The sequence below is a fragment of the Scyliorhinus canicula genome, chromosome 1 (assembly GCF_902713615.1).
Source record: "Scyliorhinus canicula chromosome 1, sScyCan1.1, whole genome shotgun sequence".
NCBI lineage: Eukaryota > Metazoa > Chordata > Chondrichthyes > Carcharhiniformes > Scyliorhinidae > Scyliorhinus > Scyliorhinus canicula.
Window position 1 is genome coordinate 42,659,302 of NC_052146.1, and position 22,624 is coordinate 42,681,925.

A 22,624-nucleotide genomic window follows, 5' to 3' on the forward strand; every position below is an offset into this window, starting at 1 on the left:
GGTCGTGGGGTTGGAAGATGCTGTCTATGAAGCATTGGTGAATTCCTGTCGATGGTACATAGTGCAGCCACCGTGTATCGGTGGTGGAGGGTGTGAATTATATGTGGATGGGGTGCCAATTAAGTGGGCTGCTTTGTCTTGAAGTGTTGTTGGAGCTACTCTCCTCCAGGCAAGTGAGACCATAAGACATAGGAGCAGAATTAGGCCACTCGGCCCATCGAGTCTGCTCCGCCATTCAATCGTGGCTGATATTTTTCTCATCCCCATTCTCCTGCCTTCTCCCCATAACCCCTGATCCCCTTATTAATCAAGAATCTAGCTACTCTGTCTTCAAGACACTCAAGTGATTTGGCTCCCACAGCCTTCTGCAGCAAAGAGTTCCACAAATTCATGTTTTGAGTACTTTGCATGTCCTGGTATTTATTTTGCTTTTGATAAGTTCTCAACTCTATGGCAATGTTTTAGCATTTGATTCAAGGGAGAGTAGAGAGTTTTCTATCAAATTCCTGACTTGTGCCTTGTAGATAGTGGGCAATCTTTGACGAATCACATGAGTTACTCTCTGTAGGATTCTGAGCCTCTGACCTGCTCTTGTAGCCCTGGTATTTATGTGACTAGTCCAGTTTATAGTCTCTGGTAACCCCTAAGACAGTGGGGGATTCAGCGACTGGTGATGCCATCGAATGTCATGGCGCAATGGTTAAATTCTTCCTTGTTGCCGATGGGCATTGCCCGTCACGGTGATTGTGAATGTTACTTACTACTTATCAGCCTAAGTCTGGATATTATCCAGGTCTTACTGCTTTTGGACAACCTCAGGAGAGAAGGAGTCGTGAATGCTGCTGAGGAAGGAAATATTAATGCAGGCAACCAATAAATAGGTATTAAGGAGCTTTTTTTTTTAAATAATTTTTATTGAAAGAGTTTTTCCATACAAACATTTACCCCTACTAATTTTTAAATTATTTACAACACAATCCCTCTAGGCAAATATCCCTCTCTCGCGCGCACCAGTCCTCTCTCTCTCTCCCCCCCCCCCCCCCCCCCCCCCCCCCCCCCCCCCCAAGCAACAACTTAACAAACAAGGCAGCCTACAGTTTCAGACATGAGCGGCGAGCAGACTTGCCCGCGTTACAGTCGTGCATGTCCCCCCACGACCCTTGCTGCCCCCCCTCTCCCCCCCCCCCCCCCCGGGTTGCTGCTGCCACGACCCCGAACATCTATCTCTGATCTAAAAAGTCAAGGAAAGGTTGCCACCGCCTGGAGAATCCCTGTACCGACCCTCTCAGGGCAAATTTGATCCTTTCTAGCTGAATATAGCTAGCCATATCGTTAATCCAAGTTTCAACGCTTGGAGGCCTCGCGTCCTTCCATTGAATTAATATCCTTCGTCGAGCCACTAGGGACGCAAAGGCCAGTATTCCGGCCTCCCTAGCCTCCTGTACCCCCGGTTCTACCCCGACCCCAAAGATCGCAAGCCCCCATCCTGGTTTGACCCTGGACCCCACTACCTTCGACACCGTCCTTGCCACCCCCTTCCAGAACCCTTCCAGCACCGGACATGCCCAGAACATATGCACATGGTTCGCTGGGCTTCCCAGACATCTGACACACCTGTCCTCACCCCCAAAGAACCGGCTCATCCTTGTCCCCGTCATGTGAGCTCTATGCAGCACCTTAAATTGAATGAGGCTCAGCCTCGCACACGAGGAGGAAGAATTGACCTTCTCCAGTGCATCCGCCCACGTCCCGTCTTCTATCTGCTCTCCCAGCTCCCCTTCCCACTTGGCTTTCAGCTCCTCCCCTGATGCTTCTTCCGCCTCCTGCATTATCTTGTAGATGTCTGATATCTTCCCCCCTCCGACCCAGACCCCCGAGAGCACCCTATCACTCGCCCCCTTACTGGGGAGCAGGGGGAACCCCTCCACCTGCCGCCTAGCAAATGCCTTCACTTGTAAATATCTGAACATGTTTCCCGGGGGGAGCTCAAACTTCTCCTCCAGCCCTCCCAGGCTCGCAAACCTCCCCTCTATAAACAGGTCCTTCAGCTGCCGTATGCCCACCCTGTACCAGCTCTGAAATCCCCCGTCGATGTTCCCCGGGATGAATCTATGGTTCCCTCTTATTGGCGCCGCCAACAGACCTCCCATTTCCCCCCTGTGTCGCCTCCACTGCCCCCATATCTTGAGGGTGGCCGCCACCACCGGGCTCGTGGTGTACCTCGTGGGGGGGAGCGGGCATGGTGCCGTTACTAGGGCCCCCAGGCTTGTGTTGCCACAGGACGCCCTCTCCATTCGTTTCCAAGCTGCCCCCTCCCCTTCCATCATCCACTTGCGCACCATTGACACATTTGCCGCCCAGTAATACCCCGAGAGATTGGGTAGTGCCAGCCCTCCACTGTCCCTACTCCGCTCCAAAAAGACCCTCCTCACCCTTGGGGTGCCGTGCGCCCACACGTAGCTCATGATGCTACTCGTCACCTTTTTGAAGAAGGCCCTAGGGAGGAAGATGGGCAAGCACTGAAATAAAAACAGGAACCTTGGGAGGACCGTCATTTTGATTGACTGCACCCTCCCCGCCAGCGACAGCGGTACCATGTCCCACCTCTTAAATTCCTCCTCCATCTGTTCCACCAGCCTGGAAAAGTTCAACTTGTGGAGGGTCCCCCAGTTCCTTGCCACCTGCACCCCTAAGTACCTAAAGCTCTTTCCTGCTCGCTTGAAGGGGAGTCTCCCAATACCCTCTCCCTGGTCCCCCGGGTGTATCACAAAAACCTCGCTTTTGCCCAAATTTAGTTTGTACCCCGAAAAGTCCCCAAACTCTGCTAATAGTTCCATTATCTCCGGCATTCCCCCTTCTGGGTCTGCCACGTACAGCAGTAGATCATCCGCATACAGCGATACCCTATGTTCCTCCCCTCCCCTAGTCAGTCCTCTCCACCCCCCTGAACCCCTCAGTGCCATCGCCAACGGTTCAATCGCCAGTGCGAAAAGTAAGGGGGATAGGGGACATCCCTGCCTGGTCCCTCGGTGGAGCCCGAAATACTCCGACCTCCTCCCGTTTGTCACTACACTCGCCGTCGGGGCCGAGTAGAGCAACTTCACCCACTTAATAAACCCTTCCCCAAACCCAAACCGTTCCAACGTCTCCCACAGGTACTCCCACTCCACCCTATCGAATGCCTTCTCCGCGTCCAGCGCTACCACTATCTCAGCCTCCCCCTCCACTGCCGGCATCATAATTACATTCAGCAATCTCCGCACGTTCGTGTTGAGCTGCCGCCCCTTCACGAACCCCGTCTGGTCCTCATGGATTACCCCTGGCACACAATCCTCTATTCTAGCTGCCAGGATCTTTGCCAGCAACTTGGCATCCACGTTCAGAAGCGAGATAGGCCTGTAGGACCCGCACTGCACGGGGTCTTTATCCCGCTTCAATATCAGGGAGATCAGAGCCTGCGACATTGTCGGGGGCAGAACCCCCCCCTCTCGCGCCTCATTAAAGGCTCGTACCAGTACCGGTCCCACCAAGTCCACATTTTTCTTGTAGAATTCCACCGGGAACCCATCTGGCCCCGGCGCCTTCCCCGCTTGCATCTGACCTATTCCCTTGACTAGCTCCTCTAGCCCTATTGGCGCCCCCAGCCCTTCTACCAGCCCCTCCTGGACCCTTGGGAACCTCAATTTGTTTAGGAAGTCCTCCATTCCCCCTCTCCTCGTCGGCGGCTCAGACCGATACAACTCCTTGTAAAATCCCTGAAGACCCCATTCACTTCTTGCCCCTTCTGCACTACCTTCCCGCCCCTCTCCTTCACTCCCCCAATCTCCCTAGCCGCATCTCGTTTGCGAAGCTGGTGTGCCAGCATCCTGCTCGCCTTTTCCCCATACTCATAGACCGCGCCCTGTGCCCTTCTCCACTGCGTCTCTGCCTTCCTGGTGGTCAGCAGGTCGAACTTGACCTGCAGGCTGCGCCGTTCTCCCAGCAGCCCCTCCTCTGGTGCCTCCGCATATCTCCTATCCACTTCCAATAGCTCCCCCACCAGCCTCTCCCTCTCCTGCCTCTCCTTTCTTTCTCTGTGTGCCCTTATGGAGATCAGCTCTCCCCTGATCACTGCCTTCAGGGCCTCCCAGACCATCCCCACCTGCACCTCCCCCGTGTCATTCAAGTCCAGATAGCTCTCAATGCTCTTCCGGACCCTTTTACACACCTCGTCGTCCGCTAACAGCCCCACATCCAGCCGCCACAGCGGGCGCTGGTCCCGCGCCTCCCCCATTTCCACATCCACCCAATGTGGTGCATGATCAGAGATCGCAATGGCCGAGTACTCAGCTTCCCGTACCCTCGGGATCAGCCCCCTGCTCAACACGAAGAAATCGATTCTGGAGTACACTCTATGGACGTGGGAGAAAAAGGAATACTCCCTCGCCCTCGGCCTACCAAACCTCCATGGGTCTACTCCTCCCATCTGCTCCATGTACCCCCTCAGCACTTCTGCCGCTGCCGGCCTCCTATTGGTCCGTGAGCTCGATCTGTCTAGCCCGGGGTCCAGCACTGTGTTGAAGTCCCCCCCCATGATCAAGCCCCCTGCCTCCAGTCCCGGAATGAGGCCCAATAGGCGCCTCATAAAACCCGCGTCATCCCAGTTCGGGCATATACGTTGACCATCACCACTTTCTCCCCCTGCAGCTTACCCTTCACCATCACATACCTACCCTCCTTATCCGCCACCACCTCCTCCGCCACGAACGACACCCTCTTTCCCACCAGAATCGCCACCCCCCGGTTCTTTGCGTCCAATCCAGAGTGGAACACCTGTCCCACCCACCCCCTTCTCAGGCGAACCTGGTCCACTACCTTCAAATGGGTCTCCTGTAACATTGCTACATCAGCCTTCAGTCCCTTCAGGTGTGAGAATACCCTTGATCTCTTGACCGGCCCATTCAGCCCCCTCACGTTCCAAGTGATCAGCCGGGTCGCGGGACGACCCGCCCCCTTCCCCTGCCGATTAGCCATGTCCTGTTCCCTGCCCGCCCCGGGTCGACCCTCCCCTTCTGACCCGCTCCCCATGGCGATGGCCCCCTCCCCCCACCTCTCCAGTCCTCCACTTCCCGTTTCTGGTCTTTCCAGCAGCAACCCGGTGTCCCCCCCTACCCCCCCCCCCCCCCCCCCCCCCCCCCAGGCTAGGACCCCTCCTAGCCGCGATGTACCCTCCATCGTACTCCCGTAAGTCAGCTGGTTTACGCTGACCCGGCTGCTCCTGCCACACTCCGACTCCCCCCGGCTCGGGGGGGGGGGGCCTCCCCCCCCCTTGCCACTCCTCCCTGGCCCCGCTCCAACGCGGGAAAGGTCGCCATTGCTAGCCACGCCCCGCACTCCTCCCCTCCCCCGTCCTCTGCCCCGCGCGCTGGAAAACAGAGGAAAGCCCGCGCTTTCGCCCTGCCACACCCCACCCCGCCATCTTCAGTTCCACCCCCGTCCCCGTCCATGCCTGTAAAGAACCCCCCCTAGGAGCCCATATCCCCGATCTGCTCTCCCCCCCGTCCCGCCTCCCCAACTTAACATTATAAATAACAGATAGATAACAAATAACAATGTACTTAACAGTCGCCCTCTACCAAACAGTATAAATAACCATAAATAACCATGAATAACCACAATAACAATAACTAAGGGAAGTTGGCAAAGGGGGGAAAAAACATCAGAAGAAAAACCCAAAGCAAGAGTTCAAGATCCAAACAAGGAAAGAAGAAAAAAAAAGGAAACCGTTCCAATAAGAGTTGCCCAGTTCCGACCCAGCCGGAAAAAAAAAACCGCTTGTTCAGCTGAAAGTACCCGAGCGGCTACGGCCGCCAAGTATCCCCTGGGTCTAATTCGAGTCCAGTTTCTCTTCCTGTACAAAGGCCCACGCCTCCTCTGGGGACTCAAAATAGTGGTGTTGGTTCCTGTAGGTGACCCACAAGCGCGCTGGCTGCAGCATTCCGAACCTGATCCGTTTTGCATGTAGCACCGCCTTCGTCCGGTTGTACCGGGCCCGCCGCCTAGCCACCTCCGCACTCCAGTCCTGGTAGACCCTCACCGTCGAATTCTCCCACTTGCTGCTCCTTTCCCTCTTGGCCCACTCCAGCACTCTCTCACGATCGCTGAGTCGCTGGAACCGCACCAGCACCGCCCTCGGGGCTCATTTGCTCTTGGCTTCCTAGCCATGACCCTGTAGGCCTCTTCCAGCTCCAGGGGCGAAGGGACGGCCCCTGCCCCCATCAGGGAGCTCAGCATTTCTGCTACGTATCCCGGGAGGTCTGACCCCTCCAGGCCTTCTGCCAGGCCCAAGATCCTCAGGTTCTTCCGCCTCATTCGGGTATCCAGCTCCTCAAAACGGCTCTGCCATTTCAGGTGGAGTGCCTCGTGCACCTCTACCTTTCCCACGAGGACCGTGGCCTCCTCCTCCCTCACAGTCATCTCCTGCTGCAGCTCCCGAATCGACGCCTCTTGGGTCGCCTGGGCTCCCATCAGCCTGGTGGTCGTCGCATTCATTGACTCCGAGCTCCATTTTCAGCTCCGTAAAGAAGCGCAGGAGAGCGGCCTGCTGCTCCTCCGCCCATTTCCTCCATTCCTCGGGTGCGCCACCGGCCGCCATTTTGGTCTTCTTCCCCCGCTTTTTTTGGGGAGCTGCTGTTGCTTTCTTTACCACCCCACTCCGGGTACCGACCATAAAGTTGGTCTGGTTCTCCTCAGGGAGCCTTCCCCCACCGGGATTTGTCCTTACAGCGCCGTTGGGGCCCTCCAATCGGCCCGAAAACACCTTTGTAGCAGGAGCCGCCAAACGTGCGACTTAGCTGGTCATAGCCGCAACCGGAAGTCATTAAGGAGCTTTTTTAAAGGAAGAATGTGAATTAGAGGAGCAGGGAAATTTTGGGAGGGAATTCCAGAGCTTAAGGCCTTGACAGCTGATGGTTTAGCTGCCAGTGGTGCAGCAATTTCAAATTGGGGATGCTCAAGATCCCAAATTTGAAGAGTGGAGATATATTTAAGGTTTGTTGGGCTGAGACAGAGGGGTGGAGCCATGAAATGATTTGAAAATGAGGATGAGAATTTTAAAAGGTGTTACTTAACCTGGAGCTAATGTAGGTCACTGAGCACAGATGATGGGTAGATGGGAATAGGTGCAAGTTGGGAAACAGATGGCAGGGTTTTGGATGATCTCAAGTTTACCAAGGATGGAACATGGGAACAAAATACTACGGATGCTGGAAGTCTGAAATATAAACCAAAAATGCTGGAAAAGCTCAGCAGTTCTGACAGCATCTGGAGAGAGGTACATCGTTAAATGGTTCAAGTTGGTATGACTTGTTCAAAGCATGGGAAGCTAGGAGAGGAGTGTGTTAGAATTGCCAGGTCACAAGATAACCAGCATGGGTGAAAGTTTCAAATGTGCTGAGGCAGGAGTGGAGCTGGGTGAAGTTGTGGAAGTAGAAGAAATAGGCAGTTTAATAATGATGCAGATATGTTGTTGGAAGCTCATCATGAGGTGAAATATAACCACAAGGGTGCGAACAGTCTGCTTCATCCTTAGACAGAGTCGGTAGCTTGGGAGCGGAGCTTATGGTGGAACCAAATTCAGTGGCTTCAGTCTTCCCAATTTGCTCATCCAATACTAGATACCAGACAAGTGGTCTGAGAATTTGGAGACAAAAGAGGGTTCAAGAGTGGGTGGTGAAATTGAGCGGGTTGTCTTTAGCGCCCCAGAGGAAACCAATGCATTTTCAGATGACATCACCAAGGGGAAGCATGTAGGTGAGAAAGAGGAAGGGGCCAAGCCTAGATCCTCGGGGACACCGGAGGTAACTCTGTGTGTGGAAGGAGAAGCCATCAAGGGTGATTGGGTTATGATTATATTTGATGAGTTTTAAACCAGGCAAATGTAGTCCCATCCAATTGGCTAACAGTAGAGAGGCATTGGAAGAGGATGGTGCGACAACTATGTAAAAAGCATAGGAGGAGATCATTCAACCCGTTTGCATTAAATTTTGGTTGTCCTTGTCTTTATCTCCAACATTTATCAAAATAGAAACCAATACCCTACAATGTGCTTGTTGCTTACCTTTATTTACTCTATACCGAAACCCTTCCAAGATTTTGAACACCTTTATTAAATCTTAACTTAACCTTCTCTGCAATAAGGAAAACCCAACTTCCTTAGTTTCAGTTTCACATTTGAACATCAAAATAGGAGCAGGAATAGATAGGCCATTTCTCCCCTCGGGTCTACTCCACCGTTCCGGATGAACATGGCTGATCTAACTTAGATTTGCTTAGATTTAGTTCCTCCAGTCTCGTACAGGACTGTGGGCAACAAGACTCTGCCACCAGGTTGTGGTCCATCTTGGGTTTCTTTTGCTCCAACCCAGATGCTAGTCCCACTGTTGAAGGTCCTCCTTAAATGTACTTTGCCAGGTCGTCTTTGGTCGGCCCCATGTTTTTCTTCCGCCTGCAGGTGTCCACTCTACTGTCATTCTGGGAGGTAAAATAAGTGCCCTGCCGGTCTCCGTCACCTTGCTATCACAATGTTCTGCAGGTGCCTCTGACCAGTCCTCAGTAGCACTTCTTTGGTGATTTTGTCTGTCCATGCGATGCCCAGGGTCTTACATAAACAATGCTGGTGAAACACATCTGATTGCAGCTTGAACCACACTTTCCGCCCTCGCCCCATAACCCTTCACTCCCTTGACGATCAAAAATCTGTCTTGAATGTATTCAGATTAATCTTGCATATATTCAACAACCCAGCCTCCACTGCTCTCTGGGGTTTTCTCTGGAGAATTGCAAAGTCTAATGATCTCTCTGAGAGCGAAAAACCCTCCTAATTTCCATTTTAAATGGGAGACCTCCGTAAAGTCATCAGAGATGCCAAGAGACAATATCAGACCAAGCTAGAGTCACAGACTAGCGTCACAGACTCTCGTGGCAAGGCTTAAACAACATAACTGGTTACAAAGCGAAGCCAAGCAGAATCCTCGGTAGCGGCGCACCCCTCCCCAGTGAACTCAATGCATTCTGTGCTTGGTTTGATCAGGAAACCATCAAACCACTGTCGACTGCCCCAGCATCCCTGGACACACCCATACACAGCTTCCGGTCAACCTTCTTCAAAATGAACCCTTGGAAGGCTACGGGTCTGGATGGGATTCCTGATCATGCATTCAGATCCTGCGTGGACCGGCTGGCAGATGTGTTCGCGGACATCTTCAACCTCTCCCTACTCCATTCCGAGATACCCATCTGCTTCAAGAAGACTATCATCATATCAGTGCCAAAGAAGAACCAGGCAACGTGCCTCAACGACTATCTAGTGGCCTTGACTTCGATCGTAATGAAGTACTTCCAACAGGTTGGTCATGAGGCACATCAACTCCATACTCCCAGAATGCTTAGAACCACTGCAATTCGCATACCACCACAACCGGTCCACAGCATACGCCATCTCCCTGGCCCTACACTCCTCCTTGGAGCATCTCGACAACGAGGACTCTTACATCAGTCTCCTATTTATTGATTACAATCCGCCTTCAACACAATAATCCCAGCCAAGCTCATATGAAAGCTCCAAAAACTAGGACTTGGTTCCTCACTCTGCAACTGGATCCTCGACTTTCTGACCCACAGACCACATTCGGGAAGGATAAACAACACCACCTCCATGATAGTCCTCAATACCGGGGCCCCGCAAGGCTGCGTACTTAGCCCCCTACTATACCCACTATGCGCACACAACTGTGTGACAAAATTTGGCTCCAACTCCATCTACAAGTTTGCTAACTGCATGAATGTAGTGGGTCGTATCTCGAACAATGATGAATCAATACAGGAGGGAGATCGAGAACCTAGTGGAGTGGTGTAACGACAACAATCTCTCCCTCAATGTCAGCAAAACTGAGGGACTGGTCATTGACTTCAGGAAGCAAAGTATCGTACACACCCCTGTCTGCATCAATGGTGCTGAGGTAGAGATAGTTGACAGCTTCAAATTCCTAGTTTTCCACATCACCAACAATCTGTCCTGGTCCACCCACGCCTTACTCTAGACTAAGAAAACATAACAGCGCCTATACTTTCTCAGGAAACGAAGTATATTTGGCATGTCCACATTGACTCTTACCAATGTTTACAAATGCACCATAGAAAGCATCCTATCTGGCTGCATCACAGCCTGGTATGGCAACTGCTCGGCCAAAGACCGTAAGAAACTACAGAGAGTCGTGAACACCGCCCAGTCCATCACACAAACCCGCCTCCCATTCATTGACTCTGTGTACACCTCCCACTGTCTTGGGAAAGCGGGCAGCATAACCAAAGACCCCTCCCACCCGGACTACTCGCTCTTCCAACTTCTTCCATTGGTCAGGAGATACACGGACTGACAGATTCAAACTAGCTTCTTCCCCGCTATTACCAGACAATAAACGACCCACTTATGGACTGATCTGATCTCTTCACACATCTTGTCTACTGAGTAGTACCACAGTCCGGTATGCTTCACCTATGTCTATGTGCTTACATTGTGTATTTTATGTTTGCCCTATATATTTTCTTTTCATGTACGGAATGATCTGTCTGAGCTTCACTGTACCTCGGTACATGTTGCAATAAACAAATTCTTATTTTTAAACTGTGTTCTTTGGTTATTGACTTCCCCCACAATCACCGTGTCAAGTCCCCTCAGAATCCTATATGTTTCAATAAGATCACCTCTCATTCTTCTCAACTTCAAGGAGTATAGGCCTAATCTGCTCAACCTTTCCTTATAAGTCAACCCTTTCATATCAGGGATCAGTCGGCTAAAACTTTTCTGAACTGCTTCCAATACAATTCTCTCCGTAAGTAAGGAGACCAAAACTTCACACAGTGCTCCAAATGCAGTCTCGCTGAGGCCCTATACAGCTGTAGCAAGATTTCCTACTTTTACACTCCATTCCCTTTGCAATAAAGGTCAATATTCCATTTGCTTTCCCAATCAAATGCTGTACCAGCATGCTAATTTTTTTTGATTCATGTACTTGAACACCCAGATCCCACTGTACTGCAGCATTCTGTAATCTCACCATTTAAATCATATTCTCCTTTCCTCTCCTTCCTGCCCAAAGTGGACAATCTCACATTTTGCCACATGTGCTCCATCTGCCAAATCTTTACCTACTCACTTAACCCATCTATTTCTGTTTGCAGCCTCTTTGTATCTTCCTCGCAACATGCTTTCCTGCCCATCTATGTGTCATCAAATTTAGCTACCATACCCGTAATGCCTTCATCATCAGCAGCATTAAATAGTTGAGAGCCCAGCATTATTCCTTGTGGCACTCTGCTTGTTATATCTTGTCAGCCTGTAAAAGACTCATTTATCAAGACTTCTGCTTCTTGTTAGCTAATCCATTCCTTGTCCATGCTAATATATTCCCCTACACTGTGCTCTTATCTTTTATGTGGCACCTATTGAATGTCTTTTAGAAATCCAAATACAGCACATCTACTATTCCCCATAACTACTTGTTACTTCCTCAAAGAACTCCAATAAATTAGTCAAACACTATTTTCCTTTCATTAAATTATATTGACTCTGCCTGATCTTATTTATATTTATGAATGACCTGCTACTTCCTCCTCAATAATGAATGGATTCGAGCCTTTTCCCTATGACATGCTAGGCTAACTGGCCTGTAATTTCCTGTGTTCGGTCTCTCTCCTGGAGTTGTTACATTTGGTGATTTCCAATCTCTGGGATATTTACAGAAGTTAGGAATGTTACAATCAATAAACCCACTATCTCTGTAGCTACTTATTTTAAGACTCTAAGGTGCAGGCCATTCGGTCCAAAAGGCATGCCACTCTTTAGTCCCATTAGTTTTCCTTGTACCATTTCCCTAGTGATTGTGATTGTTTTTCCACTTCTGATTTTTAACTAGTAATGGGATGTTTTTGTGTCTTCTACAGTGAAGACTGATACAAAATACTTGTTCAATATTTAATAATAATAATCGCTTATTGTCACAAGTCGGTTTCAATGAAGTTACTGTGAAAGGTCCCTGTCGCCACATTCTGGCGCCTGTTCGGGGAGGCTGGTACAGGAATTGAACCCGCGCTGCTGGCATTGTTCTGTATTACAAGCCAGCTGTTTAGCCCACTGTGCTAAACCAGCCCCGCCATTTCACCATTTACTTAATTCCCTCTTATTCATTTCCCAGTAATGCCCTCAAAGGGACTAATGCTGATTTTAACTATTTATTTCCTTTTTAATACAGTTATAGAAACTTTGCTGTCTGGTTTAATATTTTTGTTGTTTTTTTCTCATACTTTTAAATAATGAGGAATAAAATATTTGCTGATTGCTAAGATTTATCCAATCTGCTGACTTACTGATCTTCGCAGTATTGTATATGTTTTGTTTCAATTTGATACTGTCCTTCACTTTAGCCACGGATCGTACATCCTTCTCGGTCTTTTTTTTCGCAGTGGAATAAATCCTTGTTGAGAGTTATGAAATATCACCTTAATTGTTTTTCTACTGTCTAACTTTATAACCTATGTTACCAGTCTACTTTAGCCTGTCTTCATATTCTTGTAAATTAATTTATTTAACTCTGACGTCTTAGACCCAAGTTTCTCAAATTGATTGTGAAATTCTATCATGCTATGATCATTGTTGCCAGAGGCTCCTTTTACTATAAGGTCATTAATTTACCCTGATTCATTACACAAAAACAGGCCTAAAATAACCTGCTCCATAGTTGGCTCTAGAATATACTGCTCTAAGAAATTGTCCTGAATGCATTCAATGAACAAATTTTCCAGGTTACCTTTGCCAATTGATTTGTCCAATCTATATGAAGATTAAACATGCTCACGATTATTGCAGTACTTTTGTTTTACAAGTCCCCATTATTTCTTTCTGTATGCTCTGTCCTACAATGTAGCTATTTTTAGGGGGCGTATAAACTACTCCCATATATGACTGTATTTCGTTTTTAAAAATCTTTCACCCAAAGTGATTCTACATCTTGCACTTCTGAACCAAGTTCATTTCTCGCTACTGTATGAATCTCAACCTTTTAATAACAGAGCTGCTGCATGACCATTCTTGTAAAGTTCCTCTGCATCTTGTCTAAGGCCTTTATATCCTTCCTAAATTGTGGTGCCCAAAATGGGATACGATAGAGCTGGGACCTAACCAGTTGTGCATGACTTCCTTGTTTTTGTAATCTGTGCCTCCATTTATAAAGCCAAAGACCAAAATGCTTTTTAAACAGCCTCCTCAACTTGTCCTACAATCTTTAAAAATGTATGTGTGTACAACCCCAGGTTCCCCTGTTCCTGCACCATCTCTAAACTTGTAGTTTATATTACCTCTTTTTCTTCAGCAATCTTCTTGATTGATTGGAGCCTTCAACATCTTTTCTATCCTTCTATTTTAACAGGAGTTCGACTTGCCTCTAGTTTGCAGATTTCCCATTCATGGGGAAATTTACACAAGGATATTAATATGCTATGACAGAAGGGTTAATGAGTTCTATTGCCTCGTTCAGTAGGATTTCAATGTTTGATTACTTGTACAAAAAAATTAAATACAGTGATGTACTTGTCAGGAAAATGTTTAAATCTTTTCAAAATCCAGACATTAACAAAGTGTACTTTTTAATTGTTAGAAGATTAGTTATTTATTTTCTGGAAGTATCGTGTAGTCGTGCCCTATGAGAACCAATACATGTTTCCATTATACTCTCGTCTGCTACAAACAAAACTAAACTTAACAATTTTCAGTTTCCTGAAATATGGTTACTTTAAAATGAACCTTCCCAACAATTTGATCACATGAGCAGATTATTTCACCACATTGCTGGGTTTATCGCAGCGGCATAAGCACATCAAACATAAGCTATTGTGTAAGAGTTAGCTATTTTAGTGAAACGTGGTTTCATTGCCTTTGAAATGGCAAAATTTTAAATAAGTTATGAGGAGATTTCCCAAAACACCTTGAGGAGGCTGTGAACATTGTTTCCCCTGAAGACCAAAACCAGAATACCGTAAAAACTGACCCTATGATAGTGGTTGTAGGTGGGGGAATTTGCAGACTTTCAGTTTCTAATAAAACCAAACAAACCACATGATTTTTCACAAAAATATACACTAATTAATGTCCCTTAGCCTTGCTCAGAGGAAATGGGTTGTCTTTTAAATGTATGTTTGGTGTCTGAGAACACAAATTTCTCAGAGAACTATCATAAAAGGTTGATAGATTTTTGCACCACCTCTGCAGTAACTAGGACAAGTTAAGGAGTGGGGGGTGGGGGGGGGGGGGGGAATGGACCACTGTTTTGAAGGGTGAAACGGGAGCTAAATCAATGCTTTGCTAATAAGACTCAAGTCTGACCTCATGCAATTTTAATCTAATACTGATTGTCATCATTTGAATTAGCTTGGGGGTGCTAAATCAGACAGCTATAGGTTTAACACTCGAGTGCTAATTAGTCGAATTTTCTTGAAATAGTCTGTCTGATTTAGCACCCCCAAGCTAATTCAAATGATGACCACTCCCACTGAAGATGTTGAGTGGACTGGCTGGCACGCAACAGGTTTCAGGATCTCTTGGGGACTGAGGGACAGGCCTCAGAGGTTCTTAGACACAGCTCTGGTGGAGGAAGGCCTGGAGAAGGAGATGTATTTTGTAATTGCAGGCGGACCCGCCTCATCCTCCTGTTCGTGTCTCTTACAATAGCTGGTGCTCCTCTACCTAGACTCATCCCCCCCATTCCTCATCCACACCGTGGGACTCTCAGAAAGATGTTGTTGTCCAAGCACTCTTTTTCTTCTGGTGACTTCTGTGAACTGCTGCCTCATAGCACCCAGGACCCAGGTTCAATTCCGAACTTGGGTGATGTCCATGTGGAGTTTACACATTCTCCCCATGTCTGCATGGGTTTCCTACAGGTGCTCTGGTTTGTTCCAACAGTCCAAAGATGTGCAGATTAGGCGGATTGGCCATGCTAAATTGCCCCTTAGCGTCCAAGGGCTAGGTGGGGTTGCGGGGATAGGGTGGTTGAGTGGGCCTAGGTCGAGTCCTCTTTTGGAGACTTGGTGCAAACATGATGGGCCAATGGCTGCCTTCTGCACTGTAGGAATTCTATGGTTCTAAGGTAGAGCAGTATAGCACTCTCTCTTTTAGATAAAGTCCTCAAAAGAATTTACAGAATGACTGGTGATAAAAGTGTTGGTATGGTCTTGATGAAGTGTTATGGAAATTCACCTGATGTAGAAACATTGAAAATAGGCTAAGGAGTGGGTCAATAGGCCCTTTTTTGCCTGCTCTGCCGTTCAGTATGATCATGGCTGATCCTCTTGCGTCAGTCCCACACTCTTGTGCTCTCCCCATACCCCTTAATATCTTTAGAGTCTAGAAATGTATCTATTTCCATCTTAAATATATTCAGTGACTTGGCCTCCACATCCTTCTATGGTAGAGAATTCCACAGGTTCACCATCTTCTGAGTGAAGACGTTTCTCCTTATCTCAGTCCTAAATGGCCGAGCCTGTATCCTGAAACTCTATTTCAATAATCCTTTTCAAATATCCAGCATCAAGTGAACAGTAAATGGAAATATAGCTTCAAGTTGTGCAAAGCGTTCTCAGCAATGACTTGTTCAGCTGGTCAGATGTAATCCAGAAGAACTTGATTTGATAGTTATTTATTCTTTCTTGAGATGTGGGTGTCACAAGGCCAGCATTTGTTCCACATCCCTAATTGCTCTTGAATGAGTAGCTTTCAAGGCCATGTAGTGGGCAGTTAAGAGTGTCAGCCACATTGCTGTGGCTCTGGAGTCATATGTCGGCCAGACCAAATGGGGAGGGCAGATTTCCTTCCTGAGACCTTCGGGGCCAGCACGGTGGCACAGTGGGTTAGCCCTGATGCCTCATGACGCTAAGGTCCCAGGTTCGACCCCGGCTCTGGGACACTGTCCGTGTGGAGCCTACGCATTCTCCCTGTGTTTGTGTGGGTTTCACCCCACAACCCAAAGATGTGCAGGGTAGGTGGATTGGTCATGCTAAATTGCCCCTTAATTGGAAAAACTGAATTAGGTATACTAAATTTAGGGCAGCACGGTAGCACATGTGTTCAGCACTGTGGCTTCACAACGCCAGGGTCCCAGGTTCGATTCCCTGCTGGGTCACTGCCTGTGCTGAGTTTGCACGTTCTCCCCGTGTCTGCGTGGGTTTCCTCCGGTTTTCTCTCACAGTCCAAAGAAGTGCAGGTTAGGTGGATTGGGCATGATAAATTGCCCTTAGTGACCAAAAAAGGTTAGAAGGGGTTACTGGGTTACGGGGGTAGGGTGGAAGTGAGGGCTTAAGTGGGTCGGTGCAGACGCGATGGGCCGAATGGCCTCCTTCTGCACTGTATGTTCTATGTATGTAAATAAGACATTAGTGAACACAATGGGTATTTATGACAATTGGTGATAGTTGTCATGGTCACCATTGGTGAGACCACCGTTATATTTCAGATTAATTTAATTTAATTTCAAATCCACCTTGGTGTGATTTGAACCCACTTCTCCCAGAATATTAGTTTGGGTCTCTGGATTATTAGTCCAATGACATTGCCACTACATCTCCATCGTTGTAGTGGTATTGGCATTGTATATGTATCTTTTAAGTACTTATAGACAATTTGAAAGTTGCAGTAGGATATATTTAACAGTTGGCTAGAGGTCTGTGTCAGCAACTGCCCGTTAGATCTTTATGGTCAGACAGCTGCTGTACAGGACATTGGACCTTAACTTGACAAGTTTCGGGTTACCAGATTTTCAGGGAATGTTATTGAACTTGAATATACATGTGAACATTTAGCATCCTTTTAACTTCTTATCATCTTTGTAGCCCACAGGTGATTTCCATGGAAGTATTTTAGTTAGTCCAGCACAACAACCAGGAGTGATGAGCACATCACGCCAAACCTCAAAACCTGCAAAGTCAAACATATTTGCCTCAAATGCGGCCCAGAATGCAATCCGGTTTCAGCCCAAAGCTGAACAGACCACACCTGCAATCTCAAGCAAGCAGTCACCTTCACCCACACCGACAAGTAAGCAGCCATCAGAAGTTAAATTGGATTTAGAATTTTTCAATTATTTGTGGTTTATTTTGAAGAATGATCTTTCACATATTAGGGAATATTTTGTTCTACATTTATGCATTGAACATCACGGATGAATGTTTGCTCCCAATAGAATTTTGCAGTCTTCATGTATTATTTTCTTATGGGCTGTGTATTTTTCCCCATAAGGCTTTCGGGATTAGAAGAGAACTTTTGATGTCTATCTGGAATGGCAGATAAACTGAAGTGTTGTTTTTCTTCCAGTTATGTGTATTCCTATGTTCTTTTAGGACTTGAGATGAGAAATTGCTTCACTCAAAGGATTGTGAATCTTTGGAATTCTCTCCCCCAGAGGGTTGTGGATGTTCCATTGTTGAACATGTTTCAGGCTGGGATAGACAGATTTTTGATTTCTCAGGGAATTGAGGGATGTGGGGAGCAGGTGGGAAAATTGAGTTGAAGCCCAAGATCAGCCGTGATCGTATTGAACGATGGAGCAGACTTAACGTGCCATATGGTCATCTTCTGCTATTTCTTGTCTTCTTTGATCTATATTAACCAAACTGATTGTGAACATCTGGATAGCTTACTGACTGAATCAGTTGCCAGTGTGATGAAATGCATAACAGACCAAGAAGCTCTAAGTTTGAACCTCAGCCAGGTTGAGTTAGTAGATCTCAGTGGGGGTGTTCCAATTTTTCACAATGTTCTGGCTGGGTTATTGGGGGCAGAGTCCCTCAAATATATTGTCAGGGTTCCTGATCCAGATTGCAGGTGAGGTGCGCCTGTTAATTTTGATTGAAAACAAGTTCAGGCATGGCTCCAATCCATCCCTGTTTTGCCATCCCCTACTAAGATATGTTTCTGACACAGTTTAGATTTGTGCATGTTGTATCTTGGGCAAAGAGGCCTTTATATACTGTGCGAGGGGTGCCTGCTTCCACTCAGCCATATTGTAGCATGAACTGCCATCTGGTTTGATGGGGCTATGTGTCTGGGAAAGCAGATAATTTCCTAATAATATTTTTCATATGGCTGTTGAGACTAAGAGCTGATTGCCCCTCACAAATTGTGATATATGGAGAAGAAATATTTTTCGACTATTCGGGGGTAGCACCTTCTCACCTGTGTGAGTTGGTTGTGAATTTTCAGTCTAGGCTCGAGCAATTAATCTAAGGTGAAACTTCAGCCCATTACTGTGATGGAGGCACCATCATCATGGAAGAGAAGTTAAACCGAATCCCTGTGAGCCCTGAGGCAGATATTGAAGATCCGTTGGTACCATTCAAAGATGAGTTCTCCCATTATCTGGTCCAATATTTATCCCTCAATCAACATCAATAAAAGAGATTACTCAGTTATTTGCCTCACTGCTGATTGTGGAAGCTTGCCGCATGCAAAATGGATGATGATCATGAGACAGAAACAGAATTAGGCCACTCAGCCCATCGAGTCTGCTCCGCCATTCAATCATGGCTGATATTTTCTCATCCCCATTCTTCTGCCTTCTCCCCATAACCCCTGATCCCCCCCTTATTAATCAAGAACGTATCTATCTCTGTCTTAAAGATTTGGCCTCCACAGCCTTCTGTGGCAGAGTTCCACTGATTCACCACCCTCTGGCTCAAGAAATTCCTCCTCATCCCTGTGTTTTAAAGGATCTTCCCTTTAGTCTGAGATTGTGTCTTCTGCTTCTAGTTTTTCCTACGTGGAAACATCCTCTCCGCGTCCAGTCTATTCAGGCCTCGCGGTATCCTGTAAGTTTCAATAAGATCCCCCCCCTCATCCTTCTAAACTCCAATGAGTACAGACCCAGAGTCCTCAACCGATCCGCATACAACAAGTTCTTCATTCCAGGGATCATTCTTGTGAACCTCCTCTGGACCCTTTCCAAGGCCAGCACGTCCTTCCTTAGATACGGGGCCCAAAATTGCTCACAATACTCCAAATGGGGTCTGACCAGAGCCTTATACAGCCTCAGAAGTACAATCCCTGGTTTTGTATTCTAGCCCTCTCGACATGAATGATAACATTGCATTTGCCTTCCTAACTGCCAACTGAACGTTAACATTAAGAGAATCATGAACGAGGACTCCCAAGTCCCTTTGTGCTTATGATTTCCTAAGCATTTCTCCATTTAGAAAATAATCTATGCCTAAATTCCTCCTTCCAAATTGCATAACCTCACACTTTTCCACATTGTACTTCATTTGCCACTTCATTGCCCACTCTCCTAGCTTGTCCAAGTCCTTCTGCAGCCCCCTTGCTTCCTCCATACTACCTGTCTCTCTACAGATCTTTGTAACATCTGCAAACTTAGCAACAGTGCCTTCAGTTCCTTCTTCCAGATCATTAATGTATATTGTGAAAAGTTGTGGTCACAGCACAGACCCCTGAGATACACCACTAGTCACCGGCTGCCATCCTGAAAAAGACCCCTTTATCCCCACTGTCTGCCTTCTGCCAGTCAGCCAATCCTCTTACCCTTATCACCTTGGGCTCTTAACGTATTTAACAATCTCCTAAGTCAAAGGCCTTCTGGAAATCTAAATAAATCACGTCCACTGGTTCTCCTTTGTCTAATTTTCTTGTTACTTCCTCATAGAACTGCTGAGTTTTTAAAAATATTTCTTTATTCTTTTTTGCATTTTCTCCCAAATTTACACCCACCAACAATAAACAATAATCAGTAATAAACAATAATCAATAACAAATATGTCAATCCCCATATCGATAACAATGATCCCATCCTCCCACCAAACCCAAAACATTCGCCCACATGTTAAATCGCTAGCTTTTAAAGCAGACCAAGCAGGCCAGCAGCACGGTTCGATTCCCGTACCAGCCTCCCCGGACAGGCGCCGGAATGTGGCGACTAGGGGCTTTTCACAGTAACTTCATTGAAGCCTACTCGTGACAATAAGCAATTTTCATTCATTTCATTTCATGTTCACATAGACAACTGACAAAAAGGAATCAGGAATCACCCATGGCCACCATTAGCACCCATTGCCCCTCCCACCCACCCACCCCCAACCAATATTCGATGTTATCCAGTTCTTGAAAGTGCATAATGAATAATGCCCATGAATTGTAGAACCCCTCCATCCTTCCCCTCAGTTCAAACTTAACCTTCTCAAGAGTCAAGAATTCTAATAGATCCCCCCGCCAGGCCAGGGCACAGGGTGGAGAGGCTGCTCTCCAACCCATCAGGATCCGCCTTCGGGCGATCAATGAGGCGAAGGCTACAACATCTGCCTCCGCACCTGTTTCCATATGGTTCACACATCCTCTACTCCTTCAAAGAATCGGCTCATCCTCGCCCTCATGAGGTGTGCTCTGTATACCACCTTCTGCTGTATCAGCCCCAACCTCGCACACGAGGTGGAGTCATTCACACACCAGAACCCCTCCTCCATATCCTCTCCCAACTCTTCCTCCCACTTTGCTTTGATCCCTTCCAGCGGTGAAACATCTGACTAACCCAGCCCTTTTTAAGTCTCACCTGGTCCTTCACCCTCAAATGAGTCTCCTGCAGCATTGCCACATCGGCTTTCAAACTTTAAGATGCGCAAGCACCCTTGACTCTTGACCGGACCTCCTAACTCCCTCATGTTCCATGAGACTATCCTAACTGGGGGTATCTTTCCCCCCCCCCCCCCCCCCCCAAACCCTTCTTACCCACCATCATCATACCACCGAGAAAGAACTGCTGAGTTGCCCACAGGAACGATACCCCAAAAAATATTTTGACTGTTAATGGTTTTGGGAATGTCCTATGGTCATGAAATGTACTATTTGGATTCAAGTTCTTTCCTTGCTTGCTTTCAGGGAGTTCTGCAGTTTGCAAGAAGTTTCTGCAAATAAATCTGACATGCTCTTTCATCAAAGGATTTCCTGTGTTATGCAGATACATTTTGGGGGCTGCATTTGGCCATAGGTTACTGATGGACCGTAGTAAAATGTGCCCTTTCTTGCGTTATTTACCTATTGTCCTGATACTTAGAATGTATTGGCTAAGAATTATTACTTTTTGAATGTTCTTATTAACTGATGAACAATGCACATGATTTTGAATGGTACAGTACTTAATATGTTACCATGAATAACTTGCCAAATAATTTAAAACCATTTATAAACACTTGGATTTAATTTATTGTTCTTCAGGTGGGGACAGACAGAATTCAAGTCAAGGGTCTCCAGCAGCTTCAGAGAGAATCCCAAGCCCACAGTCTCCCATAAACAATTCTACAAAACCTAAAACAGACCAACCATTTAAGGTAATAGATTTTCTGAATGTTGTTTGCCTAATTTTTGAAGTAGGGTTTTTCCTTGAACTTCTTGGACAAAGGTCTCCCCTCTTAAACTTGCATGTACTTCAATCAGGGGAACAGGTGACAGCTGGCTCCAAACCTTTATGTATCTGTGCTTCATTGGGTTTCCAGAAGGTATATGAGAACCTCCTCTCGCCCTGTCGGCGCTCCCGCCCTCTCGGCCCTCTCGCCCGCCCGCCCTCTCGCCCGCCCGCACTCTTGCCTGCCCGCCCTCTCGGCGCTCTCGCCCGCCCGCCCTCTCGGCGCTCTCGCCCTCTCGGCGCTCTCGCCCGCCCGCCCTCTCGGCGCTCTCGCCCTCTCGGCGCTCTCGTCCCCCCCCCCCCGCCCTGTCGGCACTCTCGCCCCCGCCCTGTCGGCGCTCTCGCCCTCTCGGCGCTCTCGCCCGCCCGCCCTCTCGGCGCTCTCGCTCTCGCCCCCCCGCCCTGTCGGCGCTCTCCGCCCCCCCCCCCCCCCCGCCCTGTCGGCGCTCTCGGCCCCCCCCCCCCCCCCCCCCCCCCCCCCCGCCCTGTCGGCGCTCTCGCCCTCCCCCCGCCCTGTCGGCGCTCTCGCTCTCGCCCGCCCTCTCGGCGCTCTCGCTCTCGCCCCCCCCCCGCCCTGTCGGCGCTCTCGCCCCCCCCCGCCCTGTCGGCGCTCTCGCCCTCCCCCCCGCCCTGTCGGCGCTCTCGCCCGCCCGCCCTCTCGGCGCTCTCGCTCTCAGCCCCCCCCCCGCCCTGTCGGCGCTCTCGCCCCCCCCCCCCCCCCCCGCCCTGTCGGCGCTCTCGCCCCCCCCCCCCCCCCCGCCCTGTCGGCGCTCTCGGCTCTCGCCCGCCCTCTCGGCGCTCTCGCTCTCGCCCCCCCCGCCCTGTCGGCGCTCTCGCCCCCCCCCCCCCCGCCCTGTCGGCGCTCTCGCCCGCCCTGTCGGCGCTCCTCGCCCTCCCCCCGCCCTGTCGGCGCTCTGCCCCCCCCCCCCCCCCCGCCCTGTCGGCGCTCTCCGCCCCTCCCGCCCTGTCGGCGCTCTCCGCCCCCCCCCCCCCCCCTCCCGCCCTGTCGGTGCTCTCACCCCCCCCCCCCGCCCTGTCGGCGCTCTCGCCCTCCCCCCGCCCTGTCGGCGCTCTGCCCCCCCCCCCCCCCCCCCCCCCCCCCCCGCCCTGTCGGCGCTCTCGCCCCTCCCGCCCTG

General features: G+C 48.8%; 1 protein-coding gene across 2 annotated transcripts in view; it reads left to right on the forward strand.

The window, feature by feature from the left end:
• The window catches only part of LOC119962015 (MLX interacting protein), a 160,690-nt gene that overhangs the window by 123,311 nt on the left and 14,755 nt on the right, over window positions 1-22,624 (forward strand). For both annotated transcript variants that reach the window (XM_038789767.1, XM_038789777.1), the window contains 2 exons: window positions 16,918-17,122; window positions 21,302-21,414. In XM_038789767.1, coding sequence (XP_038645695.1) covers window positions 16,918-17,122; window positions 21,302-21,414 — 318 coding nt within the window. The remainder of the gene's footprint in view (window positions 1-16,917; window positions 17,123-21,301; window positions 21,415-22,624) is intronic.